The 18,680-nt window shown below is 34.0% G+C and overlaps 1 protein-coding gene across 1 annotated transcript in view; it reads right to left on the bottom strand.

Annotated features, from left to right (window-relative positions):
• The window catches only part of LOC114389476 (endochitinase A-like), a 59,525-nt gene that overhangs the window by 5,162 nt on the left and 35,683 nt on the right, over window positions 1-18,680 (bottom strand). Inside the window, exons 4-5 of the mRNA XM_028350169.1 lie at window positions 7,304-7,743; window positions 6,830-6,980 (exon numbers count right to left, since the gene is read on the bottom strand). Of these exons, the coding sequence (XP_028205970.1) occupies window positions 6,830-6,980; window positions 7,304-7,743 (591 nt within the window). The remainder of the gene's footprint in view (window positions 1-6,829; window positions 6,981-7,303; window positions 7,744-18,680) is intronic.

Below are 18,680 nucleotides of genomic sequence, written 5' to 3'. Positions count from 1 at the left end.
CTTGAATCATGAGCACTTCCATTTTCTTGAAATACTCCTCAACCCCCTTGTTGCCTTGGGTTAGTTTTTGAAGCTTGAATTTCAAGTCCCTTGAGTAACTAGCCGGCACATACCGCTTCCTCATGATCTTTTTCATCTCCGTCCATGTATCAACCATTGGCTCTTCATTTCTTGCTCTCTCCTTTTGTAGCTTGTTCCACCACACAAGAGCATAGTCGGAAAACTCCGTGGCGGCAAGCTTCACCTTCTGGTCCTCCTCATAGTTGTTGCATGAGAAAACATGCTCTATTTTCATCTCCCACTCCAAGTAGGCCTCCGGATCATTCTTTCCTTTAAATGGAGGAATGTTGAGTTTAATACCATCAATTCGGTTTTGTCTAGGAACACCATCATTCCCTCTTCTCCTCCTTTCTTCTTCATTATGATCTCTATTCTCCATTTGATCCAACCTCTCATGGAGCGCATCATCTCGTTGTTTCATGAACCTCTCCAAATGTTGCATCAAAGCTTGCATTTGGAATTGCGAAAGCCCCACTCCATCATTAGGATTAGTACTTGACATCTCAAACAAACAAATCAAACGTAACAAGACAATTATAGTTGTTGTTTGAATACCTCACCCACTCAAGTGTATCAAACAATTATGGCTTTTCTCTAATGAAACACTCTTGCCTTTTAACACTCTAATTCCCCTTGAGTTCTTAGGCAATTCAAGAGATTATGGCCACAACAAAGAACAATTCACCAATATGTGTAAGGTAAGGCTAGAGAGACAAGGAAAAGGTTAACCAAGAAAAAGGCTAACAATGTTTTTAGGCACAAATGAAGGAAATAAAATTCAGAATTTAGGAATTCAAGTAACAATCCTTCATGCAACCAATATATTACCTTAAAGAGATTTTTTTTTAAAGTTCTTCAAGCATGAACCATTCAGCCCAATTTTTTTTTTTAATTTTGCTTATACGAAATTCTGCTTTTTTTTTTAACAAAGAGATCAAAAGGCTTAACTTTTGCAATGGTTCAGCCTAAAAAAAATATATATATGAATAAGAAGGTAATATAAATGGCAAAGAGAATAAAGAAGGATGTTACCCAATATTTCCAGCAAAGTAAGTGTTGATCCTAGAACCGGAGCTCTGATACCAAATGATATGAACCCTCATGGAACAAGGGCTGACTTAGGATCGCCTAGGATTAAACCTTGATGGAAAATGCGGAAATTGATTAAGGTAAGGATGGAAAATAAGGTGGTTAATTTCGTGGGTCTTAATCAGGTGGTTCTTGGCATAAAATGGATGAATGGGATGGTAAAATGTAGGTTAAGTGGTGGCTGGACAGAAATATAGAAATGACAATAACTGAAGCTACAGGGCTCCAAATGAGGTGATTCCAAAACGAGGTGAAAGTTCTTGTTTTGAAATTCAATTTAGGCTCAAGAATCACTTAATTTGAGTGCGTAAAACGGGAGTTATGGCCACGAGATAATTCTGGGCAGAGGTGGATTTTCTGGAATTGTGGTTTGAAAGAACAAGGGTGAAGATGAAAGGAAGGAAAGAATCACTCTTTCCAGCGAGGGCAACACACAAAGGTTGTGAAAGTCCTTTGATACAGCCAGGGTGTTCTTGAATCACTCAAGAATTTAGGAGAATCACTCTCACTAAGATAAAAGAGATAAACTCTAATTTTCTGAATAAAACTCAACTTGTGTTTATTGATAAAATGGTTCAGCTTATATAGAAGCTTTACAGCAGATTTTAGTAATGACCCACTAACCTAGAATTAAAATAACTTAATGCCATTAACCTAGGGAATTAAAAAAAAAACTTAATGGCTGAGTGTAACTGAAATTGTGGCAACCAAAAGTCACCCCCAACAACCAACAAGTCAGCCACCATTTGGTCTCCCAAAAGGCTGATGCCTAGGTTGCCAATTGGGCCCTTATTACAACTTGAACTAAACCTAACTAAAGCCCTTTTAGTTGATCAACCCAAAACATATTTTTGGTCAGCCAACTTTACAAGGATTGGGCCATTATTTAGACAAACTAAACACTCTAAAATTGAAACAAAGTGGTGTCATTTAGTCCTCCTCCATTTGGGCCATGATACAACTCACAACCTTGGACTTTTCTCCTTGAAACTTGGGCTTGTATTCAAATAGTATGGACAGCACTTGTTGAAGAGCTTCCTTGGCTTTCCTTGCTCTAGCCCTTGTCATAGGTCCTCCAAGTCCTTCAAGTGGATCCTTGCCCTTGCTCTTGGTCATGTCCTCATCAGTGGCTGGCCGCTTCCCAGGAAAGAAAGCTCTGCTGGATTGTTGCCAAAAATGGGGAGTCAAGTTTTCATACTCAGCTCATGAAAGTGGTTGGCTGGTGTTTAAATTTGAGTCTGAGAACGATCTGAACCAAGTCCTCTCTGCAGGCCCTTACTTCATATTTCAAATACCCCTACTGCTGAAGATTATGCCAGCATTCTTTGACTTTGGCAATGAGGAGCTCAGCAAGATCCTTGTTTGGGTTAAACTCAGAAATCTTTCTCTGGAGCTTTGGAATCCTCAAGCCTTAGGGAAAATCCTGTCCAAGATTGGTTCGCCCATTCGATCTGACCAGCTTACTGCTTCTAAGGGGTCTGTTTCTTTTGCTAGAGCTTTAGTTGAGGTTGATGCTTCTTTGGAGCTCATCGATGAAGTGCGATTTAGACTTCTTACAGATAAGACTTTTGTGCAAAAGATTGAGTATGAAAATAGACCTTCTTTTTGCACTCACTGTAAGATGATTGGGCACCACCTCACTAATTGTAAAACTGTCACTGCGAATAAGTCTGCTCTCATCACAGCCTCCCCTACCTTGGATCAGCCACAAGTGGGTGATTCAGCAATGCCCCCACATACCAATACAACAGGCCCCTCTGATAATCCAAAGACTGTTCAGACTAATCTGTCTGTCCCTCCTCACAGAAAACATGTCCTGGTTGCAAATCATGTTCATGTCCTTCATAATTCTTCTGACCCCAAAGAAACAAGGAACACTGAGTTTGGTGATCCTATAGAAGAGGGGTTTGTTCAGGTGAAAACAAAACACTAGAAAAAAGGTAAAACAGTGCAACTCATAAAGACAACCCGTACTGAGGATATGCACACGGATGTCCAAAGAGGAAGAAATCATAAAGCTGTAACTAGGGTCGGGGAGGCTTCCTCCCATTTGAATCCATGATCATTGTCTCTTGGAACATTAGAGGCTCTAATTTGCCTCTAAAGCATCATGCGATGCAGAGCTTCCTTCGCTGCAAGGAAGTTAACATCATGGTTGTGTTGGAAACTAAGTTGAATAAGGTTTCAGTTGAGGAAATCATGAGAAGAAAGTTTGGTGACTGGCACTTCACCCATAACTTCGCTTCTCATAATGCTGGCAGAATTCTTATCCTCTGGAAGCAGGATAAGATCCACCTTTCTGTTTTGGAGTCAAATGCCCAATTGATTCACTGTGCTATTGATTGTAAAACCACTGCCAAGCGCTTTTAGGTTTCATTCATCTATGGTCTTCACTCCATTGTGGCAAGAAGATCTCTTTGGATAAATCTGAATAGTATCAATGCTAATATGAACTGCCCTTGGCTCCTCATTGGTGACTTCAACTTCATTCTGTCTCCCACCGACCGTTTCAATGGAGCTGAGCCCAATGCTTATGAGTTGCAAGATTTTGTTGATAATTGTTCTGACCTGGGGCTGGGGAGCATCAACTCTCATGGCCCCTTGTACACGCGGACTAATGGGAGGGTGTGGAGCAAACTGGACAGAGCTTTATGTAATCAGGCCTGGTTCAATTCCTTTGGAAATTCTGCTTGTGAAGTTATGGAGTTTATTTCTATTTCAGACCATACTCTTCTAGTTGTCACCACTGAGTAGGTAGTGCCTAGAGGTAATTCTCCATTTAAATTCAACAACGCTATTGTGGATCATCCAAATTTCTCAAGAATTGTTGCAGATGGCTGGAAGAAAAATATTCATGGCTGTAGCATGTTCAAGATCTGTAAGAAATTGAAAGCTCTTAAAGCTCCCTTGAAGAATCTTTTTAAGCAGGAGTTCCGCAACATCTCCAACCGAGTGGAGCTAGCTGAGGCTGAATATAACAGTGTGCTTAATTCTCTAAAGCCAAATCCTCAGGACCATTCCCTTCTTGCTCTGGCAAACCGCACTAGAGAGCTGACCATTATGCTTAGAAAAGTGGAGTCTATGAAGTTCGCTCAGCTCATCAAAAACATATATCTCCTACATGTTGATAAATGCTCCAAATTTTTTCATAATTTAATCAAGCGCAACAGACACAGCCGGTTTATTGCTGCTATAAGGCTAGAGGATGGGCATAACACTTCCTCCCAAGATGAAATTGTCCTTGCTTTAGTGAATCACTTTAGGAATTTGTTTAGTGCTCATGAGTTGACCCAAATTCCTTCCATTTTGATCTCCAACAAGGGTCCTAAGGTTCCCACCGATTGTTTTGCGATCTTACTTTGTCCTACTTCTAAGCAAGAGGTTTGGAACGTTATTTCTGTGATGGATAACAATAAAGCTCCAGGGCCAGATGGTTTCAATGCTTTATTCTTCAAGAAGGCTTGGAATATCATTGGTGATGATATCTTTGAGGCGGTTGATGAATGCTTTACAACTGGAAAAATTTTAAAGCAGATCAACCATGCTATTATTGCACTTATTCCTAAGCATGGCCAGGCCTCCCAGGTTAACCATTTTAGACCCATATCTTGTTGTAATTTGTTATACAAGATTGTGTCTAAAATTCTGGCCAACCGCATAGCCCTAGTGCTTGAGACTATTATTGGGGAAACTCAAACTGCTTTCATTAAGAACAGAAAGATGATGGATAACATCTTCCTAGTTCAAGAGATTTTGCACAAATATGCACGGAAAAGATCCTCTCCGAGATGCCTCCTGAAAATTGACTTGCATAAAGCTTATGATTCCATTTCCTGGGAATTCTTGGATTGGATGCTTAAGTCCATTGGCTTCCCAGCCCAGTTTTGTACTTGGATCATGGAATGTGTTTCTTCCACTTCCTTTAGTGTGGAAGTCAATGGATCCATTTATGGCCACTTCAAAGGGCAGCGAGGTCTTAGACAAGGGGATCCTCTCTCCCCTTATCTGTTTTTGCTTTGCTTGGAGTACTTTTCCATAGATATGAGCCGTCTCAAGGATGATGCCAATTTTAAATTTCATTCCAACTGTGCAGGTATTCAGCTATCTCATTTGGCTTTTGTAGATGATATTATGCTTCTATCTAGAGGAGATATCTCTTCTGTGTCAACTATGTTTGCCAAGCTTTAACACTTCTGTAGAGTTTCAGGGCTTTCCATCAGCTCTGATAAATCTGTCATATACTCAGCCGGTATTAGACCTCATGAGCTTTCTCATATTCAGTAGCTTACTGGATTTAGCTTGGGTGGCTTCCCATTTAGATACTTGGGTGTTCCCCTTTTATCATCTAGATTAAATGTATGCCACTATACTCCCTTGCTTTCCAAGATTGCTGCCCTGATTCAGGGATGGAACAGGAAGTCTTTATCTTATGCAGGTAAGCTAGAGTTGATCAGAGCAGTTATTCAAGGAATTGTGAATTTCTGGATGGGGATTTTTCCTTTGCCTCAATCTATTCTGGACCGGATCAACGCTTCATGCCGTAATTTTCTGTGGGGCAAAGCGGATATTAGCAAAAACAAGCCCTTGGTTGCTTGGTCAGTAGTTTGTTCTCCGAAAAAAGAAGGGGGTTTAGGCCTTTTTAATCTCAAGGACTGGAACCTTCCGCTTTTTTCCCGTATCCTGTGGGACTTTCATTGTAAGAAAGATTCTCTATGGATTCGGTGGGTTCACCATTACTATTTCAGGGGGAGCGATGTGTGGAATTACAATACTTATTTATCAGATTGAGTTTTGATAAAGAAAATCATTCAAATAAGGGACTTTATTATCTCCAAAGAGCTAAGTACAGAAGAGGCCAAAAAGAGGATTCAATCTTGGAGCACCAATGAACAATTGCTTGTTGGCAAAGTCTATGAATACATTAGAGGTGTCAAGCCTACTGTTAGGTGTTCTGTTATATGGAACCCAGCAATCCCCCCTAAGATATCTTTCATTTTATGGCTTGCTAAAAGAAACCGGCTGCTTACTCTTGACAAAGCTGCTTTTTTGAACAAGGGTTCCCTTTGCCCTTTATGTTCAAATGAGACTGAGTCAAATGCTCATTTGTTCTTTTCTTGTAGGAAATCTCTCCAAGTTTAGGCTCACATTTGTGATTTGGCTCCTTTTCGCAGGTGTTTCACTTATTTGCAGTGCATTACTGACTCTTTAATTAGGGACAAATCCACATCAGGTGTTCAAGGAAAATTTCGTTGTCTAGCTATAACAATTACAGTCTACTGCATCTGGCTGTCTAGGAACAAGCTGATTTTTGAATATTATCAATTTTCTGTAATAAAGGTTATTAGCAAGATTAAGTTTCTTATGTATAGACAAGTGCACCTGTTGCATTTGTTTTAACATCTTGATATATGTTTTCTTGTATTATGGAGACTTTTGATTTTTTCTAGCTGCGGGGTATGCCCCGTTTATTGTTGTATCATTTTGGGTTTAATATAATTTACATTTTTTCAAAAAAAAAAAAAGTTAAACTTACAAATTAATTACATACAATTTATCACATACTACAATCTAAATGAAATGGGTTTCTTCTAAATTTAATTAATTAGAAAAATTATAATAACCTGTTCTGAATTTTCTTTGGAAGTGGGGTTGAAATGCTAGTGAGGTTTATATTACTTACAATCTAAGTTGGATTGGTCCTCGGCCATAATACTTTTTACCAGGAGCACAGGACCATCGGGTGCCGCTAGTACAATAATATGCCTGGTTGCGTTCGTTGATGAAACAATATCCCCACGCGTATGGACCATCTGGTGCAGTTGGCCACCCTCCTAGACAAAACATATATTCACATACTACGTACATACTATGTAACATTATCGCTTACAATAAGAAATTTAATGTGAGTTTGTGACTTATCTTATTATCTACACAACCAATTTTTAATTTTTAAATATATTTTTAGTCTTTAAAGTTATATATTTTTTTTCTTAATTTTAATTTTTATTATTGCAAAACTATGCAAAAATACATGGTTTTGTAATTTTTAGAAATGAAAATTATAATTAAAATAGAGGTTAATTTTAAAAAATATTATAATTTTAAGGGGTCAATATCTGGTTTGAGCTAGTATGCAATACAATTATCAACGAACCTGATGTTTCATGAGAAGTTTGAGCCAAGAAAGCAGCAATCTCCCTCTTGCGGGTGGTTATATCACCGGTTGTGCCAAAGCCATTGAAAGAGCTAGCAGCAGCAATGAAAGCATCATAGGTGTAGAATCCATGTCCAGGACAAGCTGGATCATTTCGGTGTTTAAGCATTTCCTCAAATTGAGAACGAGTCATGATGTTGCTAATATTTCCACCACTAGGTGTTGGTGTTGGTGTGGAGCCATTTCTACATTGGCTCTGGCAACCTGCTCCACAATGGGTATCTGATTCTCCACACCACCCAAATTTGCTGCAACATAACCCATTTGGGCATAACGCTCCTGCAACTTGGGAACCACAATTTTGTGCTGTGGCCCCAAGCAAGAAGAATGCTATAAACAAGCATAGCATAAAAGAACACAATTTCATGTTACCCATTTTTGTAAAGTAAAAGAATTAGACGGTGTATGATGTGAATCATATGTTTGACTTGGACAATCTCAAGATATTATTAATTTATAGATGAGCTACGATGAGAGTAATTAATCTTTTATCTACTTATTTTCAAAATTGGCTCCTGCTTCATCTTGCTATCAAGATATCAATTTGTAGATGAGCTACGATGAGAGCAGTTAATTAATCTTTTATATCTACTTATTTTCAAAATTGGCTCCTGCTTCATCTTGCTATCAAGATATCAATTTGTAGATGAGCTACGATGAGAGCAGTTAATTAATCTTTTATATCTACGTTATTTTCAAAATTGGCTCCTGCTTCATCTTGCTATCAAGATAGTAATTTGTAGATTAGCTACAATGAGAGCAATTAATCTTTTACATCTACTTTTTTTCAAAATTGGCTCATGCTTCATTCATCTTGCTATCTTAATCTTGTCTTCATGACTTTTTGGGGTAATATTAATTAGTTTGACGCCATACAGTGCACGAGAGTACAATTACTCTGAAGAGGATTGTTAGAACAAAGAAGACTCATGAAAGTTTTTTTTTTAAAAAAAAAACTTCAAGTCCTACATCGCTCAGGATAAACACTTAAATAATATTTCACTCCTTATATATAGAGAATTCCTTTCTTCATTTTTTCTTGTCCCAATTGAGAACCATTTCCTCAACTTTTCTTTCTCCTTCCCAAATCTTAGCCGATGCATTTTTGGCAAATTTCTCTCCCTTTCTTTCTGTCGCACTAAATTTTCGGTTGGCTATTAGAGTAAATTTTCAAGTCATATTTTCGGTTGGCTATTAGAGTGACTTTTCAAGTCATACAAGAGTGTGTAATTATAGAAAGGTTCCCTCAGTGCAGTGGGAAGAAATGTTATATAGTGATCTAGACTGTTTTATCCTGGAAACTTCGTGGTTGATAGTCTGCTTGCACAATTTTTGGCAGTGGCACGAAACGTCTTAAAAAAAGCGATATTGTCCGCGACTCACCCAATAATTTTTTTGGTTTGTCATAAATTATTTTTACAACAAGTACAATTACTTTGAAGAGCACAATCATTCTGTATATCCAAATTGTGTTCATGGTTTGATTTTCTTAGATTGTATCAATAATGCGTTTGAGGTGAACTATTGACAACGATCGAGTTATGATGAATGTTGATACTTTTTGGCCAAGACTACATGAAAGTTGAGTAAGCACATGTTAAAGATATTTTGATGCTCAACCCTCCCCTCTCTGCACAACCCAAGACACATGTAACCGATCATGATGATCATAATAATGATAATAATAATAATAAAACCCAAGAAATAAATCATGATCTTTAATTTATCAATAAAAATCATGTTTCTTAATTCTTATTTGTCACGAGATAAATAATTTCTTCATTCACACACAAAAAATGTCATGTTCAATGGCGGATCAAGAAAAAACAAATTAGTCAAAAAATCTATAATATTTTCATATAAAAAATATTATATTTTTTTATAAAATATATAATCTCGTAATAAAAATACAAATTATTTATAACTTTCTAGATTCATTTTTTAAGAAAAGGTCTTAATTATGGGGGCAAGCAAAAAATATTTGATGTGTTAAGTGGAAAAAACTTAATTTGTGGGGGTGGGTGGGGGAACTGTCCCCATTCTTTTTAATATGCATCGATTGATGGTCATGTTTCCTATAGAGATTGATTACATTACTTATTTTAAAAAAATGTTTCTTATTTGCTAAAAGATCATTTTTTAAAGAGATATATACATGAATAATATTGTCATTTTGTGATGTTTTATGATTATATTACAGAAGATCTTTCGTAGAAATTTTAATTTAATAACTATAGTATTTTTTATTAATCAATATTATTTATTTATCAAGTTTTTATATTAATTAAAATGCTATGGGTATCCAACAAAAAAAAAAACACGAGTATTAAAATTATTACTTATATAGGTGTTCGTCCAAGTATGAGGATTTTTTTTTAAGTACGAGTATGAAAGCAGGTTCTATGACCCGTTGTCATTCCTACATATCATCTATAATAATTGAAACAAAGATATGCAATTCCCATAAGGGCTAGTTTAGGGCAGGGTATAATAGGATATGGTATATAATAAGAGAATAGGACAAGAATATATAATAAGATAAGAGTAGGATGATTAACCTGTAGTCCTATCCAGTATTTGGTGCATATTAGATAACAAATTAGATAATAATAAGATATAATATAAATTAATTATGTTCAAATGATAAAATTATTTTTTAGTACATATTTTTTTTAAATATATTATTTTTAAATAAAAATTATAGTATTTTAAAATTAGTCTTTGGTATAAGATTTTAAAATTATGATTAATATTTGAAAATAATTATTTTATTTTAATATTTTAATTCATAATATAATTTAAATTTTCATGTCAGTTATTATTATTATATACATATATTCATAAATTACTATATATTATATTTATTATGTATAGTATATAAAAATCTAATATACTTTTGCATAATATTATATATATATATATATATATATATATATATATATTATGTTGAAAATTATAATAACATTAGAAAAAAAAAACTACACACTTATGAAATAGTTTTACTCTAATTACTGGCAACTGCCTCAAAGTTGTTGGTAGGAGAAAGAAATCCGAAGGAAGCAGAAGCCTTAGCGTTTAGATATGCGGAATCCACGCATCAGCTATATATATAAGTGAATGAGAATGGCAAATGCTACAGTCTTTTTTAGGAGATTTATCTTTAATAAAACGCTAACGATTAAAATGGGAAAATAAAAATATCTGTGTTAAAAGTCAAATACTTTTTAAGTTAGATTAAGGAAACAGTTAATGCTAATTATTTCTATTAACCTACAAGCAGGTATTAGTTACAACGATTACTACTTTATCTTAATACCAAATTTTTAGAAAACTTTATAAAATGAAGGGCAAAAACATATAGCACTTATGATTTTCAATTAGTCACCTTGAATTACAATTCTAAAGTAACTATCATATAAGAATAGTCCAACGTTCTTTGATAGGATTCCCAATAAAAGTACTATTTAAGGGTGTACACAAGGGTCTTCTACATTAGTTCTGGGAGCTTTTTACATCGGTTTCACTATTATAAAAACACTATTTTACGACACGAGATTAAAGATGGTTGTATAATTCTTTTATAAATAATAATAGTTTTTCAAAGACAGTTTTGTAATAAGTCATCTTTGAAATGTCTGTTCAGAGACGATTTTATTAAAATCATTGTGTAAACAACCTTCATATTTTGAGTTCTTGTTTTCTTCTATGACAATGAGAGTTACGGAAGTAGAGCAATGCAATCTTTGCACGTGCATTATCCTGGGTGTGGCCCACAATACCCTCAACACCTTCAGTAAAATTGGATTTGTCAAGCACACATTCCGCGTGTGGTCTTTGTCGATCTCGAACCCACGTTCATCGATGAAGTTCGCTGTGGCACCGATCGTCAACTCTTCCACCCCAAACAATCATCTTCGAAAAGGAAAGTGCCGCAAACAACTTTGCCAGAGGCCACTACTCTAGTTCCTCCCTCTCACATTCTCACTCAATTTAAATTTCTCTAACCTATTTTTTTCAATTTCTGAGCTAATTTGATTTCCCCCAATTTTAGTTGGCAAAGAGATCATAGATTTGTGCTTGGATCCTAAAAACAAGCTTGCTACTTGAGTTGGTTCTTTTCGGGCTTCTATTAGAAAGTTTCATCTCCAAAACAACTTTGGTGGCACTGAGAAAACCAATATTGTTGCATTAAAGAAATAATTGGATGCATAGTACTTCGATGAAATAGCTATTGGAACTTCTCCTCAAAAGTTCATTGTCATTTTCAACACCGACAACTCTAATTTGTGGGTTCCATCATCTAAATGTACCTTCTCGGTGAGTTTCATTGTTTTTTGTTGTATATATCAATTTGTTATTTATGACTTGTGAATAAGTATCAATTTAATTCCTTATTTATTCACGTCATTTTACATTTTGGTGCAGGTTGCATGCTACCTTCATCCTAAGTACAAGTCTAACAAATCAAGTACTTTCAAGAAAAATGGTTTGTCTTCCTCATCATTTCTAATAAGGCTTTAAAGTTAACTTCATTCTTTTAGTTCATGATTAACCTTTTACTTTTTGCAGAAGTTCCCATTTTTTATAAAATAAAAAATTGAAGTTTTGAGATTTGAGTAACGGACTAATATTCTATCATCTATTGAAGCATATTGAAGTTGTGTATTTCCTGTCTCTATATAATATCAATAGGAACAAACATATATTGTTTTCCTGGTGACTAAAACATGGTGGGGTGTGAACATTTATTATATGATGGAGCTAAGGTTTGAAATTTTACCATCCATCATATGGTCGGTAGTTTGTAGTTTTTGACATATTGTAATTGTGACTTATGCTTGTTTATATGTTCATCTTGTTGAACAAGTGGTCTCAATAACTTAAGAGGCGGGGGTGAATTAAGTTTCAAAATTTTTCCACTAACAAATTTTAACCCCCTTTTAAAGATAAGTTCAGAATGTAGAAGAAAAAGCAACAATCAATTTAATAATGTTCTTTAAACGTGAAAGACAAAATTGATTGCAATAAAATAAATAAGATAAAAGAAGAGAGAATTGCAAACTCGATTTATACTGGTTCGATCACTTCCCGTGCCTACGTCCAGTCCTCAAGCAATCAATTTGAGATTTTCCATTATCTCTTTAAATCCTTTACAGACTTTAAACATACCTTGGGATCCCTCACCCTTGTGTTCAATATTCTCCAAGAGACAACCCTTCTCTTAATTATAATTCTCACAATCCAAGAGACAGCCAGTCTCTTGGTTATAACTAACTTTCTAAGATTAACAGAAAGATTTTTCTCCTTTATAGTGGATGATACAAATTTAAAATCCTAGAGGAATTTCTCTCTTTTAGAGATGATAATTCAATTTGAAGTTCCTAGATGAATTATCAATAGATTTGCAAGTGTTTGCCCAAGAGTTGTTGAGAGAGCATTTGACAATTAAGTTCTCTTAGAATATCTCTCGTTTTTTTGCTTTTTGAAGTCAGACACACACATATATAGGCCCATCGTGCCTTTTCAAAAATGGTTTGAAGAGATGTGTCTTTTCAAAAAGCTTTTTTTGAAATTCTTCACTGATAATCGATTACAGGTTTCTGGTAATCGATTACATAGTTATATTTTGAAGGGTCATGACTTTTCAAAGTGTTTTCTGAAGTGTCATTGCTGGTAATCGATTGCAAACATCTGGTAATCGATTACATGATTCAAAATTCAAATTCAAAATCCTTTTTAAAAGCTTACTTGCAAACTTGTCTTCTAGTAATCAATTACACTGCCTGATAATCGATTACCAAATCTTTAATCTCTTGGAAACACTTTGTTTTAAGGCAAAAACCAATCAACCAATGAGATTGTTTGAGGCCTTATCTTTTTCTTTATCTTGTTTGCTTGATCTTGAATTAATCTTTAAGCAATGTTTAACCTTTGAATGTTTGTTGAAGCAACCTTGTTTGAATCTACTTTGGCATCATCAAAACCCTGTATTTATACATTTTTTCACACATCTATTTTGGGTCATTCATCATTTTGAACCTATAAAAAGGATGCTATGATTACGTCTTTCTCTATCACAATATTTTTCTTGCTATTATTTAGGGACTGTTGCTACAATTCAATATGGTACCAGAGCAATATATGGTTTCTTTAGCCACGACAATGTCAGAGCATTATTGTTCAAGTGTTTGTATGGCACTAAATGGTTTCCTTTATTTTACTTGCATTGTAGAGGTTGGAATAAATGAAGCCACAAATCAAAATTGATCTTGCTTTAGTTATTAGCTTGCTTTGGATTCAACAATCATTTTGTGGTTAGTAAAACAATTTGGAACACACTAATTAATTGTCTCCCCAATTTTTTTATTAGCATAGCTTATGCACTTAAATTTAGGTGCTTCGTTGCTTAAATAAAAATTGAATAATACAATAGCTTTTGATAGGCATCACAATTATCTTTTTAATTATTAATTTTAGATGTTCAATTTCCCATATGATTTTTGATTGGTTTGATGCCAAAAGCTATAAGGACTCATTTTATTCTTTTCTCTTATCCATTTCTTGTTTTCCCTTATGTTCCGCTAACTCAAAAAAGGGTCAAGTGGGTATCTATATTTTATTCCCTTGCCCTTTCTCTTTATATGTAGTTGCTGAAAATCGTGAAGTTTTAATTGAATGAAGACATTGAGGCGATCTTAATTAAATGAATGCTTCTTTTCATATGCATGACTTATGATCCTCAATTTATTGACATTTGTTCATCTCCCTTGATTCTAGCCCTTCTTGTTTGAGAACAAATATCAACTTATGAAGCTAGGTTTATAAATTAAATGTTTACAATCTCTGCTTTTATTATCAAAATTTAAAGGTAGAGGTCCTTTTTTTGTCCAATTTCTACTTATTAGTATTTATTAAAATAGGTCTTGAATGAGATAATCATTATCATATACGAGGAATGCTAACCCCAATTGTATATCAGGATATGGTCAATGGCTGAATATAAAGAAATTTCAAGGGCTTTTACTAAGATTCGAAGAATAAAATTAAACTCTGAGGGTTGTCATTAAAATCTAGTAAGTAGGGTAGGTCTTTCAGGTTTTCAATGGAAGATTGAGTTCCTTGAAATTATTTTATACTAGTTATTGGTATAGAAAAAAGTTGAGTGGAAGTGACTTAACTATATTCAAATATCTAATCTTCATGCATCTAGTGCTTTCTAAATGAAATTAGCTAGAGTGGCATTAATGTAAATAAGAAGTTGTACGTGCTTCCACTCAGTAATTTTCCTGTTTGAACTGATAAAGTTAACAACCTATGATAACATGTAGTTTCCATTTTCATAAAAAATCTGTCACAGTAAACATATATGCTTGTTATTAGTTAATAATAATAATAATAATAATAATAATAATAATAGTTATAGAAGCTTTATTTTTAATAGTCATTTCAAAATTATGTGAACTAGTGCATCCTTCATGAACATTTGAAGATCCTAGCCAGTTGGATTTTCTTTTGATGTTGGAATCTAAATCCTTCTTTTCACTACTTTATCTAGAGACTTCATTTGCAATAATATTGAGTAGATCAGGCTACATTCAATGCAGATGAAATTTCCACTTTTCTTGCTTGGCTTTCCTTTTTGTCCACTACTTGTTTGATTGTCTTGTCCTTAAAACAAGAAAGTGAGTAAACTTTTCCCGCGGGCAATATTTCATTTCTTAATGGTTACATTACAATTTTCATTCATTTAGGCATCCTATAGTGATGAACCTATCACTTTCTTTCATGACAAAACTGCATGGTTTTATGTTTGGAATAAATTTGTGTCTACAATTTTTGTTTTAATTCAACCACATGACATGAGTTTCTTATTGTGCTTTTGTTTAGTACTTGAAGCACTACTAAAAATAATGGATTCAATGATGGTTCTAAGGGTCTTACAAAGACGCTTTTGAACCATCTCTGAAGGCTATGTTATGGAAAGTTAATATTTTTCACGACTGTTAATCGACCATCTTCGTCTAGGTATGTATCTACGATGGTTTTTTAAATAAACCGTCTTAAAAATTGTTTTTTTAAAAAAATATTTGTTTCTAAGACGGTTTTCAAGTCAAAATTATCTTAGAATGACAGTTTTTCTAAGACGGTTTTAACTTGAAAATCGTCGTAAAACCGTCTTAGAATGATTGATTTTCTAAGACGGTTTTATGTTATAACCGATGTCATTATCATAATAGTTTTTCATGCCCATTGCCCATTGCAACCCACTACTTTTCTCTAGGGTTAGGACCAGTGTTTTGTAAGCCTTGAAAGAAAAATATGTCTCACCAAAACATTCAATAAAATAAATAAAAAACAGAAAAAAAAATTAAGCACTCATTTAATTTGAAAAGACACGATAGCATCAAAAAAGCACAAAGACTATAGAAGAAGCTTTTGATGAGTGGGATGATCGAACTTGATTTTGATATAGATTTTGATTAAGAATATCGGAGATGGACCAAGAGAACACCTGGTCTAATAATCCTATACCAGGAACCTCTTCCTTTTTTTTATTTGTTCTAACCATCTTCCTTGACTGTGACATTAATGTAGGCCTAGTTGAGATTGACTTGTATATACATTCCAGAAGCTCCATACAGAAGAACAATGGTCGCTCACTTAGTAATGAAGGAATTGCATTAGTCTTTATTTGTCTGGCTAAACGTGCTTGTACCTACTATTACTAAGGAATTAAATAAACGAAACAATAATGTCATTAAGTGCATCTCAAAATGCCAAACGATACATAGTAGGCATGCAAATATATTATTAACTCTTGGAATACTACCAAGTTGACGTTCATTTTTCCAAAGATTTTAACTCTTTGCTCCAACTGTCTTGCAATGCCAAACTAGATTTTTTTGCCACTTTCTAAATTACCAATGACATGGCCCACCACATGAATCGACAGTCTCAAAAAATCCTAAATCATAATGTGCAAGCATTAATTTTATTGCACATAAAGAAAAAAAATAATCAACATGTATGACCACATTGGTACTCTTCGGCGCAAGGTAGCCGACAAGGATGGCAGACTCCATAATGGCATTTATGTGGCTAGACAAAAATAATATTTTGTTAATAACATGAAAAGAAAAAAGATGCATTGTGAACAATTAAGCATACACTTTTTTTAATTAATGATTATATAAGTATAATAAGGATATTTATGGATAGTTTCTATTCATTCATATTTAGAGAAATACAAAAATAAAAACACATCAATATATATTATGAATATTTATTTTATGAAAAAAATATTAATATCTTATTTCATTTCAACCCATTTCCCGGACTCCTTGAAACAGTGAAATATTATAAATCAACTTGACAAAACTTATCTCAAAATGTATTAAATATAAGAACAAGCTATAACCTATCATGATGATGCTTACATGCTTGTCTTCCATTAATTTCTGATTAAAATTCTTATATATACTCAATTTGTTCCTATATAAGACTCAATTAATTTATTTATTAAGAATCAGAAAAATAAATAGTTTAGATGATAATAATATATTTATCTTTAATTTATAATTTTTTTGAAACTATTATTATTGATATTTCTTTCTCTTCTAATTATTTATCAGTATATTGTCTCTGCTATTTTAATAAGGGGTACCTCTAGTCTAAAAGAAATTAATTTAAAAAACAATATGAATTGTTTCTTATAAAAAAAACCAACATGATTTTAAATTTGAGTATTATAAATCGGAATTGAGGAAATACTTCTTGGCCAACTTTTGTATCCTAGAATATAAGATTTTGTTCTTGTCAAATTTGTCCCCTTGTAACCTTGGTTGAATTGCTAGGTGGAAAGAGATGTTGATGAACATTGACATCGAAAAGAAATTACATGGACATGTATACTATGGATCATGCATTATTTTGATGATGTCGAAAAGAATTCACTTGATTATCATCATCAAAAAGGGGGAGAATGTGAATGTATGTATACATGATTTTGATGATGCCAAAGATAATCACTTCTCAAGTTTGATCCGAGTCAAGAATTCAGAAATTCAGAAAATAATTCTCAAGAGTTACAACTCTTCAGAAAATAACTCCTCAGAGTCACATCTGTTCAAGAGATTTTTAAATGGTCATCAAAGGTCTATAAATAGGTGACTTGGGAAACAAAATGTATGAGAGAGATATTCCAAGAGAACTTCATTGCCAAATGCTCTTTCAAAAGAAACTCTTGGGCAAACACTTGAAAATTCATTAAGAGTTTCTCCATGGACTTCAATTGTAATATCCTTCTCTTCAAGAGAGAATTCTTCTTTCTTCTCATTCAAAGAGATTGATTAAGGGGCTGAGGGTCTCTTAAGTTGTAAGGATTCCTGAACACAAGGGATGGGTTATCCCTGTGTGGTTCAGACTTTGTAAACGAATTTTTACAAAGGGAGTGAAAAATCTCAAGTGGGTTGCTTGAGTATTGGACGTAGGCACGGACTTTGCGGAACCAATAAAAAAATTGTGTTTGCATTCTCTCTTCTCTTATCTCATTCATTTTATTGTAATCAATTTTGTCTTGCATGTTTAAAGAACATTATTAAATTGATTGCTGCTTCTTTTGCATTCTAAGCCTATCTCTTCTTTTAGAAGGGGGTTAAAAGTATGTTAGTTGGAAATTAATTCACCCATTCTTAAGCTTAAAAACTTTAAAACTTCAAGAATAGATATGGCCTCATCCAACTTTCCATTTCCTGAGGAAATTCTATCAATAGGCTCTTATGTTTAATGGTGAGGGTTATCATTATTGAAAAACCCGAATGCAGATCTTTAAAGAACTCATAGATTTAAAGATATGGGAAGCCATTAAATTTGATTCCTTTATTCCTACAATGGTAGAGAGAAATGTAACTACATAAAAAAACTAGAGAAGAAAGAAGATGATGATGAAAGAAGAAAGAAGAAGATTCCTCCTTAGCCCCAAAATGCTGAATGCGATCAATCTGGGCACATAAGATTCAATTGTCCTGTCTTCAAAAGAAGAATGAAAAATCTGACAAGAGGAATTTCAAAGAGAAGAAAGAAAAGAAAAGATACATCACTTAGGAAGATAATGTTATAAATTCTTCAAGTGATTCAGAGAATAAAATCATAAGTCTGGGTATTATGATGAAAGACTATGAAAATGGAGAAGAGCAAAGTCAATACATTGATAGCAATTTCTCCAAACACTTGGCATGCATCAAAGTATATTCGTATTTCTCCCCAAGATAAGTGGATATGTGATTTATGAAGACAACAAACAAAGGTCACATTTCTC

This window comes from Glycine soja, chromosome 16 (genome assembly GCF_004193775.1).
Source record: "Glycine soja cultivar W05 chromosome 16, ASM419377v2, whole genome shotgun sequence".
NCBI classification, from domain to species: Eukaryota; Viridiplantae; Streptophyta; class Magnoliopsida; order Fabales; family Fabaceae; genus Glycine; species Glycine soja.
The sequence above is the reverse complement of the archived record's forward strand: the minus strand, read 5'-3'. Positions and strand labels throughout refer to the sequence as shown.